Source organism: Hydra viridissima, unplaced genomic scaffold (assembly GCF_058129835.1).
Source record: "Hydra viridissima isolate aposymbiotic clone 2 unplaced genomic scaffold, HvirCarnegie_v1 scaffold_12, whole genome shotgun sequence".
Lineage (NCBI taxonomy): Eukaryota > Metazoa > Cnidaria > Hydrozoa > Anthoathecata > Hydridae > Hydra > Hydra viridissima.
This window is the reverse complement of record NW_028324311.1, coordinates 2,378,369-2,403,918: the sequence shown is the minus strand read 5'-3', so window position 1 is coordinate 2,403,918 and position 25,550 is coordinate 2,378,369. Positions and strand designations below refer to the sequence as shown.

The following is a 25,550-nucleotide window of genomic DNA, read 5'->3' as shown; positions in this document are numbered from 1 at the left end:
TGATTTTTGTTTCGCTTAGTTGATTTTAAATACTTTTACGTGTTGGTGTTAGAAAACTGTTAGAAGGTAGAACTATCGTAACTTCCTTTAAGTAATTGAATTAGTACAAAAAAAAATTTAAAAAATGTAGCTCTCTCACAGCTTTGTTTACAAATACTCTTTCATTACCTGCAAATAAAAATTAATTCTTACATTACATTTGGGAAGCACGCCAAATAAAAGCTCCATTGTTCTTATATTAAAATGTTAATATAAGATAATATTTTATAAACTTTTGACAGCACCCCAAACGTACTTCTGGTAGGCTCTCCTTATTTATTAGCTTCTAAAAGCGATTAAAAGAGCTAAATGAAATTCAATTAACAAAATCTAATAAAAATTTAGTTTTTACTTCAGTATATGTTTAAAAATTTTAAGTTTTGCATAAATAAAAGAGATATTATTAATAAAATTTACATAACTTATTTTGCATGAAAAGTTAATACAAATTTTTTTTTTCAATTAAAGTGTTCTTTAATTTCAACCTTGACTCCAGAATCAATACCTGAAAAAAAAAAAATTAATTCAAATAAATATCAAATAAATTAAATGAACATTAGAAAAGTGAAATGAATAATTAAATTGGATAAAAAAACACTTATGCACTTTTAAAAAACTTAGTTAAAGCATGATTCTCGTCAAACAAAGAAACAGTGCGGTACTTTAATAATAATCTTTGTTGAGAAAATATTTGTATAGTTGACTCATTTAAGTAAGATGACAATAGCAGTTTCACTATCGGAAAGCCATTTTTGAAGACTTTCAAACCTAGAAAAAACAAAATAACGAAAATGTTTAACGATAATAACGACTATTTTCAATCAATATCTTGTGGACTAACTTTTCACCTCAATGAAATAAGAGTTCCAGTTCCTCTAAGAGCTGTCAGCATCAAGACCAAGTAAGTGAGAAAGTTTCTTTATATCACATTTGATAAATTGACAAAATTAAATGCAAAAGTATGTCTCATAAATGTTGCTATTATAGTAATCACTATCTATAACAGGGTAGTTAGACTCAAAATGAAGAAGATCCAATAATAAAAAATTAAAAGGTTTGAGAGCCAAAATATATATTGCAAGTAAATGTTTTTTAAAAAAAAGAAAAAATAATAACTTACTTTTGATTTTTATTTACTGCACTGTGAACAGCTTTTTATGTGAACTTGTAATAGTAAGGTTACGACAATGCTAGTTTGACGGAGCAATCAAAATATTCATCTAGCATTTTAGACTTGCAAAAAAAATTTATATTGAAAAAAAATTGTTCTAGTTTTCAACAACTTACAAACTGAACAGACCAGATTTAGATTTTTATAAGCAATTATGAAAATAGAACTTTATTCACAATTGTATAGATATCAACTTGGTGAACTATCGTCAATTCATTGTCTGCTAGATTAATTTGAATACTTATTTTAATGTCATATTTGAAACAAAGTATAGAGAGCTTGTTTCAATAAATATTGTAATGATATCCGAGACCTTTAATGAAGATATAAATCGACCATGACGGGAAGTGGGACCGATTTTACTGTTATCACTATCCCTAAGAACTTGGGATAAGCTTTATATTGTCTGAGATGAGTAGGTCCGTATCCTACTTTTAATTATGCAAAAAAAATCTGAGTTAACAAACTAAAATGGCTCTGACACTTCAAAGCTTACAGCTGGGAATTATTTAGACTTTCCCTGAGACACTTAATAGTCACTGTTTTCTTTAAGAATTTGATTATTTTTTTCCATCTGACTGCGATTCATACAATTTACAAACTACTCTCCCTTTTATGCAGTTTTACAAGCGCGTCATTTTGACACATTAATTGCATTACGACCTACATATATTAACACCTACACAAACGCTAACTGCATCTTGAAGACGTTATTAACGACACCCTCCCCTAATTAAAGCTGAGACTTTGACTTTAATCAACTATTTTTCATCTCGTTTTCCATAATGCAATTGATCTTTTATCTTGCATCCATTTTCGCCAGTCTTGTTTCTCTTTTCAAGATATTCTCTTCAGCTCTGGTTTCCACCACGGCGCTCTTAATAAATTAAACCTCCATTTTATGGCCAGAGTAGCTAGATTTTCATCCTTCCTAAGTATAAGTAACCACTTCCCTGTTGCCACAAACGTCTTTGCCTTACACTAATCATCATTTGTGGTGGTCCCTTTTTTGCAACAAACTCCTTTAAAATTCTCTAAAATTAACCTGCCGATAGATCTTAATAAAGTCCAAGGTAGGCGGCACTTGTACAAGGGCATGTAACAGTGCATAATAAGATTTTTCAACCAACTTTTCTGGCGCTCTATACTTAAGCGGACCGGCAAAATTAACACCTGTAACCAAAAACGGTTCGGTACCTTCAGTTCAAAAGTGTGGTAAGATTGCTCTCGTTAGTGGTAACAGCGGTTTCACTATATATCGCTTTTATAAATTGCATTCACGAATGAACTTTTTTACAGCAACTTTCAATTTTGGAATCCAAAATCTTTCTCGTATGCTACTCATGGTACAGTGGTGTGACCTAACAAAGTCCTATGCTTTAAGAAAGTCCTAATTTAAGAAATGACAAATTTTGTATATATAAAAGAAACATTTGCGGAAAATAACTTTGTTGTTTTAACTAGATATCTAGTTAGATAAAATAACTAAATTTTCTTCTCTAAATGTTTATTTTATATATACAAAATTTATCATTTCTTTAATTAGGACTTTCTTAAAGCATAGGACTTTGTTTGGTCGCACCACGGTATCTCCTAAGTAAAAAGATAACATCTTTTTACCATTGATTTTTGTTTTTTTGTTGCATTCATTTTTTTTTTCATTAATTTTGCTTTTCTCTCTTCTTATAAGAGGAGTAATGTTGTAATAAAATTTATAAAAAATGAAATGGTTTTCAATATAGGCATTGTTTAAATGACTTAAAAACAATTTTTACACAGTCACGGTATAAATATGGATTTGGATCATGTATACAAAAACAGGATCAAGGATGCATATATGTAGGATCAAAGTAGCATACTGGTATGCACCCTTGATCCCAATTTGAGTTTTATTTATTTTTTTTACTTTTATTTTATATTAAGTATTTTGGTCCGTAAAATCATTAAATAACAATAAAATTTAAAGTTTGCTATCATTTACTTTTACTTTAGAGGGCAAAGTGAAAACATGTATTCAGTAATATGGCCGGATAAATCTTTAGGATCATGGGTGCATACTCTCCCCTATATGATGCCCCTTTATTTCTTCTGTTAACTCACTGACGCTCTCTTTCACACTGATATCTTTATATGATGTGTACGGCGCTTCAATTATTTCTGGTTGGATTGACCAATTTTCTTTGTATTTTAACCATATCGGTCCATTGAAGCTTAATAATTTCTCTTGTTCTAAAATCAATTGAGTTTTCATTTGTTGGGGCATAAAGCCATTTTACTTCTCCATTCAAAAATCATCCAAATAATTTCCATTTAATAGATCTGCTGAACTCGGTTTTTGGCACACTGTGACCAACTGCCCCTTTCTTTTAACCAGAAAAGTACCGGAGTGCTGTCAACCAAATGATATACTTCAATAACATACTTGTTGAATGTCTTCCTAAAATGATTCATTAACTTGCTCAAGGTGTGCGCTGCTACCAGCTTCAGTCTAGGAATACTAAGATCCCTTGAAGTAATCAGTGCTTTTGCTACAAGTAGGTTGGTCGTTTTTGAATATTGATGGCTCACTGCTATATAGACCCATGCACACACTGCTGATTACCTTGCATCTGAAAATCCATGGAGATCCAATTCAATGATACCTTCAGACAGAACGCTCCGCAGAATTAAAATAGTTCTTTTAATGCTTATTGGCTTGACAGGACTTCCATTCTTGAAATTTCATTTAGAATTTGTTGATCCCATCCGAGTTTTAACGAGCATAATTGGCTGTGAAGTATTTTTCCAGTGATTAAAACAGGTGCACTAAATCCCAATATGTCAAAGACACTGTTGATAGCGGAGAGCAACATCCTTTTTGTTATCACTTCTTTATTTCCGACATTGATTCAAGCAGTTAAGTCAATCAATTGTTGATCTGATTCCTCGTTCCAAGGAATCACAAGTATTTTTGTTGATTTAGAGTCAGCTAGGCTTTCCAATTTGCTTACGTTGCTATACCATTTGTGCAGCTGGAAACCAGCTCCAATAAGATTTGAATTGATTTATTTTTAAACCTAATAAGTTCTTCTTCCGTTTCTCCACCTGCTTGTTTATCATCGACAAAAGTATTTTTATCCAACGCAAGCAACTTTTTCGGATAAATGTTTTTGTATTTTGATATATGCTTTTTAATAGCGCCAAGAAAGTAAGGACTTGAACTTGTTCCAAAAATCATCCTCGTAAACTGTAACTCCATTATGTCGATTTTCTTTAAGTCCTTTTACGAAAAAAAGCCTTGTGCGTCTTTATCCATTTCGTGTATTTGAATTTGTAGAAATACCTTCTTCACATCAACTGAAACGCAGAGTTTGTTCATCAGATTTCGTATGAGTATGTCGAATATTAATGGTTGCAGCGCTGGTCCCACTTTTAGACACTCGTTTAATGAAGGTGATTAAGTGTCTTTCCTAACTGAACAATCATAAATAGTCATCGTTTTTGTTGACTTGGCATTCTTCGGTTACCGCTGATAAGGAACGTAGTGAATAATTTCTCCCTTAGGTTTTTCTGGTGCCATTTCCAATATTGCCTCTTTAATTTGAACCATCATTATGTCATTATACTGTTCTAGTTTTTTAATTTTTTCAATCGAGTCGTTACACTTCCTAATCTTGAAGGAGCCAGATTTCTGTTATTTGGCAGTTTAACAACACCTTTTTCCACGGATTTCGGCTCCTGATTCTTTATCAGGATTTTTTCAGAGAACTACCGGCTCCATGGTTTTTATTTGTTGATTATCAGGGGGACCGAGTATTATTTGAAGAGGTTGAAGTTTGTAATTCCCTTCATTATTTCTAACTTACAGTCTCCTCAGCTTTGCAAAATACTTCTTAATATCTTTGATCATGTGATTGTGTAAAAAGTTGAGTGTTTTTTTTTTTCTTTTCTGCGTTGATGTATTCCACCAACGCAGAAAAGAAAAAAAAACACTCATCTTTTTACACAATCACATGATCAAGGATATTAATCAATCAATCACATGATCAAGGTGTCTTTGTTGATCCTAGCGTAACTTATATATTTTCACACGCTTGTCCACTGTTCCATAGAGCTGTTCAATACTTTTATATTCCTTTCTTGTAGATTTCAGCTTAAGTTTTGTTATCAAGTTTGTACATATATAGGAACTTCCAGCAGCCGTATCTAACATTGTTCTTGCTTTTTCGCCGTTTATTTTTCCAATCTCAGTCGGCTGAATAGTTGTACTCGCATCAAGTACTGCTCCTATATGGATGTGTGATGTTTTTTATTTCACTCTCTGTATCCTCTTCATTTACAATTTTCCGGCGAGTGTTCGTAACCAATTCAGTTAAAATATAATCTTTTGCTAGTTAAAATTTCCATGCGTCTTGCAACAGTTAATACTTTGGTACAATCTTCGCTTTGTAATTTTGTAACACTCATACCACTATTTGCCATGATTTCTTTGTCATAAAGACCGCCATTGTATTGTTTAAATGCAGTGCTTCGGTGTTCATGGAACCTTGACTTTACGTTTGCGTGCTTTTTGTCGCCCTTTGTTTTTTCGTCGCTTGGGTTAAAAGTTGAGTTCAACGGATTCCTTTCAATGTTTTTTGCAACTTTTTGACAAGTTGCTCCAGACCCCATTCTTCCCATCCATCATCGTTTTGTGTGAGTATTTCATGAACTGGTCCAACTATATCCATCAATGAATACATGAATGATTGAGCCGTTTGCAGTTTCTGCATAGTTTTCAATGTTCGTACAGTTCTTGCAAGTTTATTGTAAAAGTCGTAAACTTTTTTGATCTTGTATGTGTTGTGTTGTGTAATCCTTCCAAATCTTTAATTAATGCCTTGTGAACCCAAATATCTTTTCCGTAAGTTTCTTGTAGTATGCGTTTAGCTTCGTCACATCCGTCAAATGAATGCGGTAAACCAAGTATGTCCTCTCTGGGCTTTCCTTCGATGAGTTCCAGTAAATAGTTGAATTTGCTGATGTTTGATATGTTTGAGTTGTTGACTTCTATCGTTAATTGATTCCAAAATCGTGAGCAGTCTTTAAAGTTGCCACTAAATTTTGTGATAGTATACTTTTGGAGCTTGACGGATCGCTGAGTAGCTTTGTTTTCGTTTCCAAGAGATCACGGGGTGTAGATTTAAGGTCTTTATATAATGAAATACACTATGAAAATCCTTTTAGTTGGTAATAGTACATGTCTATGGGAGTCCATATTGAGGTGTTTTGAAATATATCATTTACATCTTAATGGAGGTTTGTGTCTCTAAGAATTTATAAACTAAACGATCTATATTCGGATTTTGTCAGTGCTGATTTTATACAGTAAACATGCTGTAGGAAAAAAATTAATAAAATAAGAAATGTTACTAATCAAATATTTAGGTTATCATATTTTTATAACTTTTTTCAAAACTTGATTTATTACGTTGATTTAAGAGCATTTTTGAAAGCTTGAACTTTGTATACGTATTCAGAGTTTTTTCCGGAAGAGGCAGTTTACGGTCGTTCAAACTCTGTCCATAAGCGACAGGTTTTTGTGCGCAAGCGAAGTTGGATAATGAAAATTTTTGAACTTTCAAAATGGCTTCGTTACAGAATGAATTTTTACTTAGAGACCAGTTTTTCATTACTTTTTCACCAGCTTTTTGGCTGTTAGTAGTGTATCGGTAACTTAATTTTATTAAGAAGTAAGTAAAATGAAAGAGGAATAATATTTTATGATTGAACAGGACCTACTTAAAAAAAAAACTTTTTCTCTGATTTGTTTACAAATTTAAAAGTCTGTTACATATTTTTTGAGCGGTAAAACATAAAAGTTTTTCTACTTTTACTTATATAAATCTTTTAACTTTTTATTACTTATAAAAAATCTTAGCACTCCTGTTCAAAATTTACATCTAACCATTGTCCTAAACTGATAACATTTTATTTATATCGTTTGTGAAATAAAAATTGTCGTTATGTAAAAAGTTTCACAAAATGTTTCTAATAATTTTAGATAAAATCTTTTACTTTATATGCAGTTTTTTATTGATTTATTAGCTTAATTTACTTCATGAATATAAACACTGCGTAATGCATCATCATAATCATCATCTACGTCACCTCATCTTCATCATCAGCATCATCATTTATTTAACAACAACATTTTTATTTTAATTAAGGCTTTAAATAAGCATTTATTGTCAATATAATGACTGTATGATCTTATTAAACATAGTTATATTCTTAATAACTGTCTCTACTTTACCTAACTAGAAACCAAGATTGCTGTGACAAAGTAATAGCTAAGACAAAGGAAACACACCCACATACCTTTGTCAAAACCAATTCATGAAAAAAAAATTTTTTTGTCGCAATTTTTTCATTCAACTTTATTAGCTGTACTAGTGCTAGCATTTGATTCAACATTAACGTTAGTTTCGTCAGTTTCAGATACAGACTTCTCACCAATTACAATATATTCATCATACTCACGCTCATGTGTATCGATTTTTTCAACTATTTTCTTATCAGAAATGTCTTCATTTTGCCTAACTTGCAGAGGGCCTGTTTCCCCTATTTTGTTTGTTTTGCCAACCAGATAATTTCCGTTTCCAATCCATGTTACAGCATATAATTTTTGATATTTAATTTCTCAGTATTATAATTCAAATTCACTTACAGTGAGTTTATGATTCAAATTCACTTGCTTATAAAATTTAAATTCCTTTTCAAAGTGTGAAAATGAAAATTAACTGACAACATTTTTATGTGGCGCTGACAATACAATACTTACTTATCTAAATTTAAAAAAAACAGAAACTAAGATTCCTTTGGTGATAAAAATTCATTTGGAGGCGCCTTTTTATTTATAAAAAAAGAAAAAAACTACTTTACAAAAATTAAAAACTAAAAAAATATCATTTCATATTGAATAAAAGTTATATTTCATATAATCTTCTAGGCGCCTTTGAATCTGCGGCGCCTGTGTGCATTGCACACAGGCGCCGCAGATTCAAAGGCGCCTGTATATATATATATATATATATATATATATATATATATATATATATATATATATATATATATATATGTATATATATATATATATACTACCGTGCAAAAGTCTCCGCTCATGTGTAATATTTGCAAGGAACAGTAAATGCAATACATTTTAGGATGATTTTAAATATATAAAAAGAAAAAAATGTAAATATAAAAAGTTGATGAGGCCAAATCATAATTTTGCATACTTTTTCCTTTTCTTTTTGTTTCAAATAATTTTGTTTACCTTTGTTTTGTTGAGTTCTGCTGCTAAAAACATGGCAGAAATTTTTCTATATGAATAACCTTTTTCACGTAAAATACATATAAAGTTCTTCAGTATTCTTTATTAAATTTAAAACTGCACAAAAGTTTTAACCAAAATATTTTTTGTAAGCTTAGGTTTGACAGTAGCATGATACTTTCCGGCATGGTAAGGATGTTTTCAGTAATTTTAATTGGTTGCTTTTAATAGACTTATGTTTATATTTATACTTGAAAATGGCATTAGTGTGCGCATTTAATGTCTTGAATTTAATAAAGAATTTGAGAAATGGTGAAAGTAAAGAAAGAATATTGTGAAGAACTTCGTGGCAAAATATGTATTTTACGTGAAGAAGGTTATTCATATAGAAAAATTGCTTCCAGGTTAAAAATATCCGAATCAGGTGTGAGATATGCTCTACAACGATTGCATGATATTGGTTCCAACAGTGACAGATCACGTTCTGGAAGACCAAGAGTTACTTCACGGCATGAAAATACGTTTATTGTTGTGTCCAGCAAAAGAAATAGAAAAATTCCAGCCACAACTTTAACAGCAGAACTCAACAAAACAAGGGTAAAGCCAGTATCAACTGATACTGTAAAAAGAAGACTAAGATCAGTCAACTTAATTGGACGCATTGCTGCACGTAAACCTTTGTTGAGGGCAGTAAATAAGAAGAAAAGATTGGAATGGGCAAAAATGCATAAAAATTGGGGATTAGAAGATTGGAAGAAAGTTCTATGGTCAGACGAGAGTAGGTTCGAACTTTTTGGTACCCGACGTCGCGTGCATGTTAGGCGTTTACCTAATGAAAGAGTGCTTCCTCAATGTATACAAAGTACTGTAAAACATGGAGGTGGTAATATTATGCTTTGGGGATGTTTTGGCAATGGGTTAACTGGAGATTTAGTTAAAATCACATCTACCATGGATAAACACATGTACCATAATATTTTGGTTAAGCACGCGATTCCATCTGGTATTCGTATAATTGGGAAAGGATTCATCATGCAGCAGGACAACGATCCAAAACATGCATCTGGATTATGCAAAAATTATTTGAAACTAAAAGAAAGGGGAAAAGTTTGCAAAATTATGACTTGGCCTCCTCAATCACCAGATCTATCACCCATCGAAAAGTTGTGGGATGAACTGGATCGGAAGATCAGAGAAGCAGGTGAAACATCTTTTATTAATCAGCAAATGCTATGGGAACGTTTACAAAAAGCCTGGAATGAGATAACAGCGGAAACCATGAATAAATTATTAGCCCGAATGCCAAGATTATGTGCTGCTGTTATACGCTCCAAGGGGTCTCATATTGATGAAAATAAAATTTAACATTTACAACTTTGTATATTAACATTTTCTTGATTTTATATATTTAAAATCATCCTAAAATGTATTGTATTTACTGTCTAATTCATTGTCTAATTCATATATATATATATATATATATATATATATATATATATATATATATATATATGCACAGTACTCCCAAACATTAGCAACCAAATAAAACTAAAAAAATTTTGTACTTTGACTACTTATTGCAGCAATTTTGTTTTTTTAATTACACTTTAAATGAAAAAAATGGTTAATGTTACATATAAGAAAATAGGTTTTAACATAATAAGACTACTTGAAAAAAAATAAACGTGAATGTTTGTTTGCAAAAACGTGGTCCTCCAAAACATTAGTTAATGGCATATCGTTTACTTTTTAGGATCAAGGAACATCTTCTCGGTATAGACTCTACAAGTTTATTAACTTTTTCTTGTGTAATCTCATTCCATGTGGTTTCAATAGCTTTATATAGCTCATCGGCGGTTTTAAGGGTCCTTTGTGTTTTAGGGAGAGTTCAACTTGGTACCATAAATTTTCAATCGGGTTGAGATCAGGTGATTGAGCTGGCCAATTCATTACTTTAATTTGATTTGTTTCAAACCATTCTTTAGCGAGTTTAGAGGTGTGTTTGGGGTCGTTGTCTTATTGAAATGTCCATAAAAGAGCCATATTAATATCAGTATGAGGAAACACTTTTTCCTTGAAAATATACCTATAAACATACTGATTCATAATGCCATTTATTCGGTAAATAGGTTTAACTCCACTAAAACCAGAAAAAACAACCCCAAACCAAGCACTTTTTCCACCACCATGCTTGATTGTTCTTTTTGTATATTTAAGAACTAAGTGTTTACCTTTAGGTCAAAGTACCTTTAAATTTGTACTTTGAAATATCGCTCCAGAGAACTCTATTTCAATCATTTATAGTCCAGTCTCTATGAGAATAAGGATTTTTTTTAACATGACGAATAATTTTTGGATTGGTGAAACGACATGTTTTGAGTGGTCTTCCGCCCTTATGTTCTGTTTCTAAAGGACTACCTTAATAAATTGTTTGATTATTCGACATACAATTGACTTGTTAATGAAGTATTTCGTTGGGATTTCCTTTTGTTTGACTCCTTTCTTGAAATCTTTTACAATTCGTTCTCGAAAAGCAAAATTTTACTTGTTTCCTGCCATTATAATCCAAAACAGCATATATATGCGATCTTAAATTAATCATAAAAAAAATGCACTCCATATTCAGCTCTGGACAAAAATTAACAATTAGTTTAATTCTCATTGGTTAAGTACTAATAATTAAAACACAGCAACTCCTTTGTACATTATTTCCACACTTATGCTGCTGATTTTCCGTGAGTTTTAATAATTTTCAAGTAGTCTTATTATGTACAAATCTTTTTTCTTATATGTAACATTAAGCATTTTGCATTCAAAGCATAATTTAAAAAATTAAATTGCTGTAATTAGTATTCAAAGAAGGAAAAAAGCATTTTTTTATTTGGTTGCTAATATTTCGGACGACAGTATATATATATATATATATATATATATATATATATATATATATATATATATATATGTGTATATAGTATTGCAGAAACTATTTTAATACTTCCAGTAAGAGTGCTTACTACAGCGTAGAATAAGTAGAGCAAATATATTATTATTATTATACAAACTAAATAATTAGCTTAGTTTATATTAAATTCCTTAAAGTTTCACACAATAGCGATCATCAGATGTTATAAACTAATGTTTTGGAGGACCACGCTTTTGCGTTAAAATACTAATAAAAACAAAAAAAAAAGTTTATTCATTTTTAAGTGGTTTTATTATGAACATAGCTAGATGCTGCAATATCTTGAAAATAAAGAAAAATTGATAGCTATTTGATTAGTAAGGCTACAGGAAATGTTTATTAAAGATTAAATAATCATAAAAAGTTTCTTATAATTTTTTAAACGCCGTATTATTATCCACTCGCTTAATACACAATGGGAGCTAGTACATTTTCGAAGCAATCTTTTTTCCATCGTGATTATAAAAAGATCGCTGTGCAAAGAGCTTCATTACCACACATTTTTTGACTTAGCAGACACTCCATAGCACTATTTTCGTATATTTTGTCGTTACGTCTATTTACGGTTTATAAAATCTGATGATTGCTATTGCGTGAAACTTAAAGTAATGTTATATCAACTAAGCTAATTATTTAGTTTGTATAATAATAATAATAATATATATATATATATATATATATATATATATATATATATATATATATAAATATATCTGTGTGTGTGTTTGTATGTTTATTTACAAGAAAAAAAAATTGAGTTCTAAGATCTGATAAAAGTGTTAAATACCATAAAAACTCATCTAAATTTAAAATAAAATTATTTAATTTCTACGCTCAAAATATTAGATAAGGTGTTTTTAAAAGTGTAAACAAATTAGCCTATTCAAGAATTTGAATTTACTTAGAAAAGCGCGACTTTAAACTATTTGATATAATCTTTATCTCATTTGAATCATTTTCTTATGCATCTGAGATATGCTTACTATGACTTCAGTTTTAGAAAGAGTTTAAAATGTTGATTTATATGGAAACATATATAAATAATCAGTTAACTAAATAAAAAAGTTGTTTGCTACGGGCCGTAGCTGTTAATAAAATTTGAATTTTTTTAAGTTACTACTGCGTTTGCGTATAATAACTTCTGAACGACCGTGAGTTGTACAAAACAAAGTAAATTGTAAACAAGGTTATTGTAAATATAATTGTAAAGTTTGAAGATACCAACGTTTGCAAAGACCCATAAAGAATGCAGAAAATTTGTTTGTGCCCTTTGCATGAAAAAGGTTTACCAAGTGCTGACCAAAAACAACATATCAAAAATCCTTCAACAAATACAGAAAGATCTTGATTTCAATAATAAGAGAGTACCTTGACAACTTGTATCTCTTGCCAATATCAGATTGGGAAGTTTTGTGATGGGAAAACAACCGTTGTACCAAAACATTACCACTTTGAGACAAATTTAACTTTTTAATCAAACCTAAAACTCGTTTTTCTAAAGTTTGTGAGTGTTTATTCCGCCAAATTGCCAAGCTCAAGCGAAAACAAAAGCGTCCATTCCAAGACTCAGAGCCCAATCTCCCCCAGCAGGCTTCTCAAAATGCTATATTTATATATATATATATATATATATATATATATATATATATATATATATATATATATATATATATATATATATATATATATATATATATATATATGTTTATATATATATATGTATATATCTATATATGTATATATATTTATGTATGTATGTATGTATGTATGTATGTATGTATGTATGTATGTATGTATGTATGTATGTATGTATGTATGTATGTATGTATGTATGTATGTATATATCGCGAGGTTAGAATTATTTTGTTCTGTCTCCTATTTTAAAAGTTGGGAGAAAATAAGTTAATAATTTTATCAAGTAATGATTGCTTTTAAAAAACGCAAGAATCTTACTTTTGAGTTCATTGTTGATTTGAGATTAAATAATTTTGCTTATTTTTTCTACCTCGTTTTTTGCTGGATTTAAGAACCGAACAGTGGTATTTTTGCTAAAGTTTTCTTTGTGATCTTTCAATGAGATAAAACATCCAGAAGAACCGTTTATTTTAATTTTATTATTAACATCGTGGTTTTGCAAATCATTATTCCCTTCATTATTTATTTTGTCTTTTACTTTTGTGTCAGATTTTTTGTAGGTGGTGGTGATAGTATTAATCAAAAGGTGGTTATACTCTTCTTGATATAACTTGTACATGTTTGACGTTTTTTCAGCTTTTATTAGCGTTTAGAAAACATTTGTATGGTTTTTATGTCCTTTTTCATTTTATTTTAGAACTTGTTTTTGCATTTTTTTAATTTTTTGTCCTAATAAGACGTATTATATCCTTTTCGAAAGAAGCCATTTCTTTTATTTCAGATGGACATTTTACGGAACTAATTCCGTAGTTTGAATAATTATGATCGTGTTTGAGAGTAAGTTTGCTGTTAATGAAAAATAACGCCTTCCATCTCAACTTCTTCAGAAATGATTCGTTTTTCTCGATTAGCTTTAGTTTGTATTCTTTTTCTGATTGTATAGGTATGTTTTTGATGGAGTATCTTAAATTAAATTTTTCCATTACTTGACGAGCTTTAGTAGAGTGCTTAACTAATAGGAGCAAAATATATGTATATCTGTTATTTAAATGGAGAAAAACATTTTAATAGTACTTAAAGTATCGTGCCTTGCGCCAATCATCAATTATATTGCTCTATTATTAAAATATTGAGCACTCTTTTACGTACAAGAGCTTTATATTATTTTGATATAAAACATAACCAATCAACATAACCAATCAATATATATATATATATATATATATATATATATATATATATAAAGCCAACTGGGAAACTGGAATAGTCGAACATTCACAACATTGTAATGGTAAAATAAACTGGGAGAAACCTAAAACACTTTATATAATTTCCAACAACTACACAAGGAAAGTTCGTGAGGCCATTGAAATACAACGTATACAAAACACAAAACCAAAAGAAAACATTTTAAATCGCGGCAATGGCACTTTGGTGATGACTCACTATTGGAAACCGTTTTTTGTAAAACTAAAGAAATCTTGAATATATGATGTTGCAATGACATAATTTGATTACGTTTATTAGAATTTTTTAACGGTTTTATTAGTTTGATAATGGCTCTCACCATATGAGCCGAAATATTACATAAACAAGAAATAATAGTATGATACCGTATATGATGTTTTAATAATTATAATATATATATAAATATATATATATATATATATATATATATATATATATATATATATATATATAAAGGAAAAAATCAAGTAATACGTATTCTCTGAATACAAATAATTTATTATGAGAAGTTTTCGCCTGTAAAGTTATTTTATGTTAAAAACAGTTTAACATTAACTGACATTAGCAGTTGAATGCCTTTTTCTATTTTACCTTTACGTAAAAAAGTGAAAAATGGTGTCAAAAATTTATTTTTAACAAATTGGCCATTATCGAGATTAATACCGCTATTTACCGGGGATCATTGGTGCCTATGAATCTTAACAGCCTCACGAACCTCCCGATCAAAAGTTTTTGTATCTACATTAAAGTTTTTAGTTTTCTCCCAGTTAATTTCTTCTCTTCATGATTTACTTTGGGTAGCTATTGCAGACTGATGATGTTTTCCCTCGTTTAAACTTCTTTGATGCCGTTGAGTTTGAGTTCTAATTTGTAATTTCATTTCGTCAATATATCTTTTTAAATAGTTACTTTTTTAAACAGTTATTTTTAAAGTTACTATTGATGAAATAAGCTTCACAAAATTCAGCACCTCACTGAAAAAGCCAGCGAAACAATGTTTAAAATGTCAAAAGAAAGGTTATTCAAAAGTTTTAATCTTCTTCTTATTGAAATTAAAAGTAACCACGATAATAAAACCTGCAAGTTAACCACGTATACAAAGAACGCTGATTTAAATCTATACAATACCAAGATTCCAAAACACCAAAACTATCTTCATAATCTTGGCCCACATAGCATCAGTCGGGACGTGTTTGTTTTGTTTTTTTCTTTGTTAATAACTTATAAAAAAGCACAACTGTGAAAAGTTTTGAAAGCTCTTATTACTTTTTGGGTTAAAAGGAGTTACCCTGTCGAAAAAATGTTTTAAAACTAAGTATCCCCTCATAAGCAATTTTCATTTTTCTTCTTAAAACAATTTATGCATTTGCACATGAATGTTTTTTAAAGTGTTCTATGTTTTTTTTGAACAACTTTTTTCAAAAGTTTGAAGACTTTTACATGCTAATATTAACCCACGGTTTTACAATTTGTCACACATGATCTAAACAATTAACAGTTGCTAATGGTTCATTACAAACACTTTAAAAATCATTTTTTTAAACTAGATTTGAAAAAGGTGTAAATGAAAGAAATTATTGCATGTTTAAAAAAACCAAGATCGTTAATTCAAACTTAACAATCATCGAACAAATGATTATTTTTGTTCTTCAGTAATGTATAGCCAAAGAAAGGGAGGAAATTAAAATTAGATTTGTAAAAATTAAACTAAAACAAAAAAAAAACTGTTAAAACACGAATTTTTATTAATTGTAACAAGTAAATATTAAAAAAGCTTTACCTTAAGAAACTTGTAATCCTGATTAGTAACCAGCCACTGTAAAAAATATATCTAATAGCAATAATTTAATCCTGAGTTTACCTAAACCATCAAGCAGTTGCAGCATCAGAGCATATCTGATAGGTCCTTTTATTTGAAGCTAGTTAGAGATATAGGTAAGCGTGACTTATGGTTGATCGTAATAAAAACCAAACTCTTTTTTGCTTAGAGTTGTTGAGTTTGTTGCCGAAGTCACTATCGAGCAAAAGTATGTCAACCGCGAGTCAAACCCAATTGAAACCGTTTACATGTTCCCTGTCGAGGAGGAAGCAACCGTGATCAACTTTACGGCAGAGATCGATGGACGGATAATTGAAACTGAAGTCCGCAATAAAGAAGAAGCGCGGCAGACGTACTACGAGGCCGTTGCCATGAGGAAAACCGCTGTTGTTATGGAGGAGACAACTCCAGAAATTTTCAGGATCAAGCTCGGACAATTGAAACCAGGAGCAGAAGCAAAACTGACCGTTGTTTATATCTCAGAATTGCCAGCTGAAGAAACGGCAGCTCGTTTGACCATACCAACAACAGTATCTCCAAGATACGTCCCGCCAACAGACAATAGTGAAGCAGCAAAATTTTTATCTGCTATTCCTTATAGCATGAACAGCCCTGCGCCGCTGTCATTTGATCTTGAAGTATTATCTCAACATAAAATTATATCCATTAAGAGTCCAAGCCATTACTTGAAAACTGAAACTTGTTCAGGTGAAAACGAGAATGGTCAGTTTTATGCAAAAGCTTCGATTGCAGGAAAAACATCAGATCTTAATCGAGACATTGTTGTTCTTATTGAAAACTCTAGCCCGCATGAGCCGATGGTTTTCATTGAAAAGTCTGAGGATCCAATGTTAGCAGGAATGGTATCGCTGGTTCCAAGCTTCAAACTGAAAGAACAATCGGTTGAACTAATCTTCCTTGTCGACAGATCTGGATCAATGCGCGGCACGAGCATTGAGCAAGCTAAGAAGGCATTGGAGCTGTTTTTACACTCATTACCAACTGATTGCTACTTTAATATATTTAGCTTTGGATCAGCATTTGACTCTCTGTTCAAGAAAAGTGAAAAGTATGATGACCACACACTTTTTGCCGCAAAGAAGTATGTCTCAGAAATGTCAGCAAATTACGGCGGAACAGAGATATATGAACCATTCCAAGCAATCTTTGCTGAGTCGCCCATACCAAGACACTTGAGGCAGATTTTTATGCTAACCGATGGAGAAGTGAGCAACGCTGAAAATGTTATTGATCTTGTAAAAAGAAATAGTGAGTACGGAAGGGTGTTCGCACTTGGACTCGGGACGAGCACATCAAGGTATCTGGTGAAAGGAATAGCGAGAGCTGCAGGAGGAACAGCTGTTTTCGCTGCTCTCGGTGAAGATCTGCGACCAAAGGTGATGACCCAGTTAAAAAGAGCTCTACAGCCTTCAGTTTCTGAAGTGGAAATAATTTGGAATGGAATTTTCGTTAATAAAGTAAAAGAAGCTGAACAACCGGAGATAGAAACACAAAAAACGCTGCTCGGTTACATGAAGCCAAAGAGAAGTTTGTGTGCAAAAAAACTGCCTCACCTAGATGGTCAATCTCCGCTTAAAATCCCTCCCATCTATGACGGTTCAAGATTGTTGGCGTATCACCTTTTCTCTGAAAATGAGACAAACACTCCAAAAAGTGTGACAATTAATGCAAAAACTCCCGACGGTCCATTGAGTGTTGAACTGCCAATAGGAAAATCTTGTTTAATCGGAGGCAATTTTGTTCACCAACTGGCAGCAAGAAAGAGAATCCAAGATATTACAGAATCGTTATTTAGAGATGACGCAGTCACAAACGAGGAAATCAAAAATGCCATAATTAAACTCGGCATAAAGTATAAGCTGGCATCCAACTACACGAGTTTTGTTGGTGTGGATAAGAAAGAGCCTAATGCTTGCTTTGAACTAGAAATGATAACCAGAGAAATCAACAATGAAATTCCCTTTGGATCTTATTTTAAATCAAATTTTGTTTCCGGTGCTAATACGTTAAGTGGTTATGGAGATTTAAACTATGGAGCTTGTTTACCACCGTCTTGTTGTGCTGTTAAAACAACAGTCCAAGGTGCTTTGGGAAAAAAAAAAACCAAATCTTTTGGATGTATATTGACAGCTAGTCTAAGGAATGCATTTTCTTCCTCAAAATTGAAATCTAAGTCCAAACCACTATTGGCAATTGATTCCAATAAATTGGTTAAAGCTCCTAAAAATAGCATGGGTTTATCTCATGAAAATAAAAAACTCTTAGACTTTGAAGCAATAACAGCTAAAGTAGAAGACCAACTATCCTCCATAATTGGTTTACAATCCGCTGACGGACATTTCCATTGGGGAGATGTCTTTTTAAGTAGCTTAGGAAAAAGTCAGTCTGACATTGAGTCAGCATGTCCAAATTATGCTAATAAAAAGCTCTGGATCACTGCTCTAGCCATAGTTCTTCTTGAAAAGTTGGTCAATCGTAAAGATTTGTGGGAGTTGGTGGTTTTGAAGGCTAAGAAGTTTATTTCGAAACAAATGATAAATACAGCAAATGAAGAGAATTTGATGAACGCAGCTAAATATTTTGTCGAGTAGTTTGACAAAATATCTTCCCCTGATATTTACATTATGTCGCTGAAGTTTTTGTGCTTTAAAGTTAATATTTTTCTTTTTATGAAAAAAATTGTTTTCCGTACAACTTTTCTTCGTTTAATACAAGATTTTCTCCTGTTTGTTTAAAACGCAACACCAATTCGTAGTTATTTTGGTTTGCTGTTTGATTGAAACTGGGAAGTAATTTTAAATGCGGATTGCCTAAAAGCATCCTAAAGTTGGATAATGATTATAAAGTTTTTAAAGCTGAATTTCAGACTACAACATTTGAACAATAAATATGCTTTGATTGTCAAAAAATGTCTATGTGTTTTAAAAGCGTTCATGATTTTCCATTTTTACGCAATGGTTGAATTTTTAAATCAAAACACCTTTTTTGATAAAATTTTATTTCATTTACAGCTTACATAAATGCGCAATGCATGACAATATTGCTATTGTTCTTATAATACAAATCCAGAGAGAAAGAAACAAAATATTATTGATGGTATAAAATGGAAATTATAAGTTGCTTGTTACTTAAAGCTTCACAGTTACTATTTTTCCCCTAAAAAAAACAAGAAGTCATAAAAATCTATATCATGTTTTGATGTCTATATCTTGTCTTTTGATGTCTATATCATGTGTTTTGATGTCTATATAAAGTCTATATCATGTTTTTATTTGGATCTTGTTCGATTTAACTCATGTAAAACAGTGATTTTTTGAATCTTAACTTTAGACAGTTTTTTTTTTGAGATATTGATTTGTTCTCTAAGAGTTCTTAAGCTTGATTGTTCTTATTTGAATAAAATGGGTTTTAAAAAATGAAACAAAGTTTATCTAAGGTTTTATGTTGAAACTGATGAGGCAAAGGACTGGATAAGTATTAGCAAAGTTTCTAACAAAAAAAGCTGCACTTAGAGGAAGATGTGATAAACACATTTGATTTTTCAAGTTTCTCTTTAAAGTGATAATTTTGATTCCAAAAATTTAAAAACAATTTAGTTGAGAACAATTAAAAGTCTTAATTTAACCAACGAAACTTCACACTTATGCGACTACTTGCAGATATTTAGCATACAAATAAGAATTACTACCTTTGTTCCGTGTCATTCATATTCAAACAAGCAAAAAAGTGTGGCCTGATTTCTAAAAAAAAACAATTTAGTCGTAAAACGTAATTATTAAAAAAGTCAGGCAAAGGAAAGCTTAATTATTGCAGTTCCATAAACTTAGTTAATTTTTAATGATTAGATTTATAACCAAAAAGATTTTTTATCCAATACGTTTATACAAAAGCTTATAAAAACGTAGTACGCGCTTTCATTTTGCAAAAAATCTGCGAAAAAAATTCGAGACGATTTCAAAATTTGGATTTAAAACCTTGTTTTCGGGGGGTGGAGTGGGGAGCTTTTTTTAATTGTTTTTTTAACCAGCGAAAAAGTTAATTTCAAGTATGTAGAAAAAGAAACTCAAACTATGCGATGAAGTAGTTTGAATATTTACTACTTTCTGTATTTACAATATATAATCAGGCTGAATGAAAATATTCACACATACCTTATATGTAAATTATTACACATAGGGAATATGTGTAATATCCCCTGTAATTGCCTTTTATATAACCTATTTTCCAATTAATACCATGTTCTTAGTTTCACTGAATGTTTTTAAAATAAAAATGTTGTTAATTTATATTGTCATCATACACAGCAAATATGTGATATTGATCGTTGACATTCACTCTATTTTTTTGTTTTTCTAAATTTGTGTTTCCACTATCGCATTTGATTGCTGTTGCATTTGGTAGTTCAAAAATACTAAGAACTTTTAAATACTGAAACAAAGGAATGTGATTGAGCATTGCAAGTGTTTTAAAAAAATGTTTAATGAAATTTTTTTGCAATTTTTTTAAAAAACATTACATAAATGGCAATTGTTTATGATGCAGATATTTTTGTATGACAGAAATATTCTTTTAAAATTTTTTGTCACTGACATGTTCGCTAGCTCAATACGAAAAATGTGATTATGGCGGATTCAATGTCCTAAAGCAATATATACAGGTTGAATCAACCAACACACCAGCATAAGTAACCTAAAAAACTGCTGATGATATGTGCTAGTTGGCTTACAATTATTTAAAACAATAGTAATAAAGAAAAGTTTGGCTTCGGATGGTTCCATCAGTGATATTCATTGATTAAATAGTGGCATTATTAAATTAAATACGGCTCCTACTCACGCGAGTCTGGCAAGTTTCTAGCAAGTAGTCGTATGCCATTGCAATAGCATTTGTTACTAGACCAACACCAGCCCGATTGCGGTGGCTACAGTATTTTGGCTGAATGTCATTTTGTAATAATCGCCATTATTTTGAATGTTTTCTGCGTTATTCATGATGATATTGTTGAAATGAAACCAAATGTTTACTAGAAAAATTTCTCTAACTTCTTGCATTTGCTTTTGATTTTTCTTGTGCTACTATTACATCATTTAGTTGTAATAGCAAACCCGCGTTTGTTATTACAACAAAATGCTGATGTTTTGCAAAAGCATTAACAAATATGTTATAAATAGATATGCTTTTGTTACATCCTAAATCTTACAGAAGTAAACACTTCTGTAAGAAGTTTACATGTACTATGATAAAAATAATGTAAATATCAATTATGTTAACACACATAGCTACAGTAATTTTGTATTTAGATCAACTTTGTTTAGACATTAAACAGTTAGAACAACATTCATGCAAGATGCTGATATAACAATTAAACAGAAATGGTAAAAAAAAAATACTATTTAAAGGTCAGAAGACAAAAAGTTTTTATCGCAATAACTAAAAGATAATCAAGTCTTTAAATAAACAGCTTTTTTACATTATATATATATATAAATATAAATATATATATATATATATATATATATATATATATATACATATATAAATACATATATATATATAAACATATAAATATATATATATACACAGACATGTATATATACATACATACATACATACATACATACATACATACATACATACATACATACATACATACATACATGCATACATACATCCCAGCCAGCCAAACAAGTCGGGACCCGCACGGGTCCCACGTTAGTTAAAGTATGGGTCCCGCACGGGAATCCCAGTCGGGACCCACAAGGTTTTGTCCAGGGGGCCCGCACGGGAACCGCAGGGCATTATTTTTGGAAGGGGCCCGCATGGGAACTGCTTGGGATGTGACCCACAGAGACCGTTTGTTAAGCTTAACTTGTGCATCTTGGGACCAATCTACGACCTGTATGACCACACGCATGAGTATCACCGCATGGCAATCTCATGAGTATCACCGCATGGCACACGCATGAGTATCACCGCATGACAATCCTCAAATGTATTTGAAACTTAGTAAACCTCGCATGCTTTATACTTTAATTAATAGTCGAATATATATTGAATTCTAACTATATTTCTGATAATAAAGAATCTGAAGATGTTACAGATACTTTTTTTTTTCGGCTGTCTTCGCCCCGGTCTCGGGCGTTAGCGAACCACCTGCGCAATTCGCCTTCGATCTCCTTTTGGGTTGCATTAGTCGTTAATGCATTTCTTTTAACTGCACCTAAACGCACAAAAGAAGAATTACATATATATATATATATATATATATATATATATATATATATATATATATATATATATATATATATATATATATATACACACACACACACACGCACACACACGTTTTGATTTGACCGTTTAAATTAAGTGCTGAAAATTTCCATACCGCAGTTGCTGGTATGAAATTTTTTTAATAAAGTTTGTGTATTAATACACAAACTTTATTAAAAAAATTTCACAAGACAAAAAAAAACAGAAAAAACATTTTTTAAATTACACGTCTCAAGATTATTATATGAATAGAATAACATACCACAGACAACTTCAAATATTTCCAGTTTCGAAAAACAAACTTTTCCAGATTGCCCAGAAAGATTACACAGTCTTCCAAGGTTATTAGATAGAATGAATTTCATCATTCTTTTAATGGCATCATTTAGTGAGCTTCCACCAATATTGGATACAATACAAGTCTGAAAAAAGTATCAAGTTGAATTAAATTAGTAAATGATTGAATTATGTATGTACTCTTTTACAGCCAATTACATTTGCTAATGTAACATTTTTCGAAGACTTTGAGATAACACATATGATTAGGCTTTTAAGTATAGATGAAGTAGTGGTAGAGCATCCACCTTGTAAATACAAGGTTTGTGGTTCAATCCCACCACTCTCCACCTCAGGAAGAACCACACTCATTTTGTTTCTCCATGCAGCAATTTTGTGACAAGGCTTGTGTGTCAAAATTAAGAGTTGAGAGACTGTTAATAAAAAATGAGTGGCCCCCATAACTACAGTGGCCCTTCAGCCTAGATTTACAAACTCCTCATTAAAATTGGGGGTTTAACCTCAAAGCTTTCCATCTCCTAGGAGATGGAAAACTTTGATACCTTACCACAGCTAAATTAACTAAGTACCTTACCACAGCTAAAGAACCTCACCTGGGCCAATATAGGATCAGTTTAACACCATGCCCAGGCCATGGGTTAGGTTGTAATTATAAAACATTTAGTTTACACATCACTTATTTATTTCATAAAACATAAAATAAACCATGAAGTTATGAAAAATAATATTGTTAGACATGGAAAATAAAATACTCACCAGTGTTCTCTTTATTGATTGATCTTTTAGATGCTCCTCCAAATCATTAATATCTTTGATATTAGAAAGGGGAAAGTGAATGTCATTTGGCAACTCATTATCATTTTCCAACTGAGGTGTATTTAATTTTCACATAATAGATTGTAACATTACAGAATGAGTCTTATGAGTTTCTTTTATTTCTTCAAGAGTTGTTAATAACTTCTGCATAAGAACAGCTAAATCATATTTAAAAATTTGGTTTTATACTCTACAATATGCTATACAATACAGTCAAAAACTCAATTTCAAAATCTAAGTTATACTCTCACTATTTCAATAATTTGAATTACTTCAATTTTTTTTTTAAAACTAATAATCATGGAACTCAGCAACTTTCAAAAACAAGCTTACTTGAGTTTATTGAATTTAACACCTGAGCTGATGTTTCCATTATATTTTTTGAATGATTGGGTAACATATCAGGTTGTATTACATTAGGCTGGTGATCAGAGGTACTGGATTGTGGTAGGTGTTTTAATACAGGCACATTTTGAGACAAAGATGAGTGTGAGCTTGATTGTATTGCCCTTAAGTGTTGAGGTGGTGTTGGTTTTGTAACCATAGAGATGCTTGTATTTCTGAAACAACAAGATAACAAAATAGGTATAAATGTACTAGATTTACCAACTATATTCACATTTAAAACTATTACTACGGCAATCCATCTATTAAAGAACCAAGAACCACACCTGCCATCTATTAAAAAACCTTCATATCTGAAAATTTGAAGTGATAAAAATAACAAAAACCATTCTATTAATACTATTTTATTTATTTATAATTTTTTGTTGTCTCATGATCTTAGATAAACAATTTAGAACTTTATAGATTTAATTTTTTTACGTAATCAATCTGTTTTCTTGATAAGAGTCTTCAATTTCATCATCAGCAACATCATTTTCATAGTCAAAAGAATGTTTTCTTTTTCTAAACAAAAGTGACAATTATTATTTTTAAATATTATAAATTAAACTAAAAAATTTTATTAATTGATTTTATTATTGAAACAATAGACAGCAAGCTAAAAATAATTTGAATGAAAAATTCTAAAATGATCTGTAAATCAGAAAACAATTATTCTACAGTTAAAATTAAATTAAAAAAATTAATATATATTTACATTTATTTTAACTCTGAACATGAGTGAAACAAATTATACTGGAATTCTCTAACCTAATTTTTTGTGTTTTCAAATTTCTACAGTTATTATAATCATCTGTGTCATAGTCAACATTAGATGTGTTTTCAGCCTGTTTTGTTTTTTCATTTGCGCTTTTAAGAGTGTCTAGAACAAATTATATTTTGTGTACATTTCATTGATTACATGCAATGTCCGTGAAAAATTTTACACATCAATAGCTAAGTATTATGCTCTAAACAATTATTTTTTCTTTGCAAACATGAGTGCTCTAAATGTTTTAGAAATGGGAGAAAAGAGTGCTCTCCTTTCTACCATTGCAAAACCATTTTATTAATGACTAAATCAGAGTCCCTTAAGGAGCTCTAAAAATCTTATTAAGAGAGAAAGCCAGATCCTTCATAGAAGGATCTCTAAAAACAACAATAGTACTAACTTGCAGTTCCAAGAATTTGCACTTTGTATAAAAGCCAGTGTTCTTCTGGGTTACTGCATATTTTTTTGGCATTTGACACTTTACTTGCTGCTTTTACTGGCGGATAGTAAAAGTTTAATGCAGTTTTATCTTTAATTAAACTTTTAACATTCTGTTTATTTCCATCAACCATCCACTTCATTGGCAAAAAATCAATCTCTTTAGTCTCAACATATTCAACAATTGCATACATTTTAGTATAGTAAAATCAAAACTGCATCAGCTGAAATTTAGTAATCAATATTAATAGTCATGTGTCATAATACTCACCATTCTTTAAATATTTTCAATCAAATAAAAATATTACAAATTAATATTGCAACTAAACTTATCAAAGTAAAATTTTTTTAATATTTATTTATCTATGGAGTAACAACTTG

At 30.7% G+C, this 25,550-nt stretch overlaps 1 protein-coding gene and 1 pseudogene across 2 annotated transcripts; one reads left to right on the top strand and one right to left on the bottom strand.

Annotated features, from left to right (window-relative positions):
- Positions 1-734: 734 nt before the first annotated feature.
- Positions 735-18,878, top strand: LOC149880726 (von Willebrand factor A domain-containing protein 5A-like). Its single transcript, XM_090069114.1, has 2 exons — positions 735-940; positions 16,338-18,878. The coding sequence occupies exons 1-2, from the start codon at positions 831-833 to the stop codon at positions 18,778-18,780; spliced, it is 2,553 nt and encodes an 850-aa protein (XP_089925240.1). The 5' UTR covers positions 735-830; the 3' UTR covers positions 18,781-18,878.
- Positions 18,879-22,236: 3,358 nt separating this feature from the next.
- LOC149880725 (uncharacterized) lies at positions 22,237-25,374 on the bottom strand (annotated as a pseudogene). The gene is made up of 7 exons (XR_016445822.1): positions 25,132-25,374; positions 24,731-24,842; positions 24,401-24,484; positions 23,909-24,135; positions 23,516-23,733; positions 22,725-22,884; positions 22,237-22,409 (listed from the first exon to the last, which is right to left on the bottom strand). The product of XR_016445822.1 is annotated as an uncharacterized LOC149880725 (transcript).
- Between the last annotated feature and the right edge of the window lie 176 nt (positions 25,375-25,550).

Excerpts from the sequence above, each read along its gene's own strand:
- LOC149880726 (XM_090069114.1), top strand. The coding sequence starts at position 831 with ATGTTTAACGATAATAACGACTATTTTCAATCAATATCTTGTGGACTA. Across the intron at positions 941-16,337 it reads GCTGTCAGCATCAAGACCAA|AGTTGTTGAGTTTGTTGCCG; the intron begins GTAAGTGAGAAA and ends TTTTTTGCTTAG.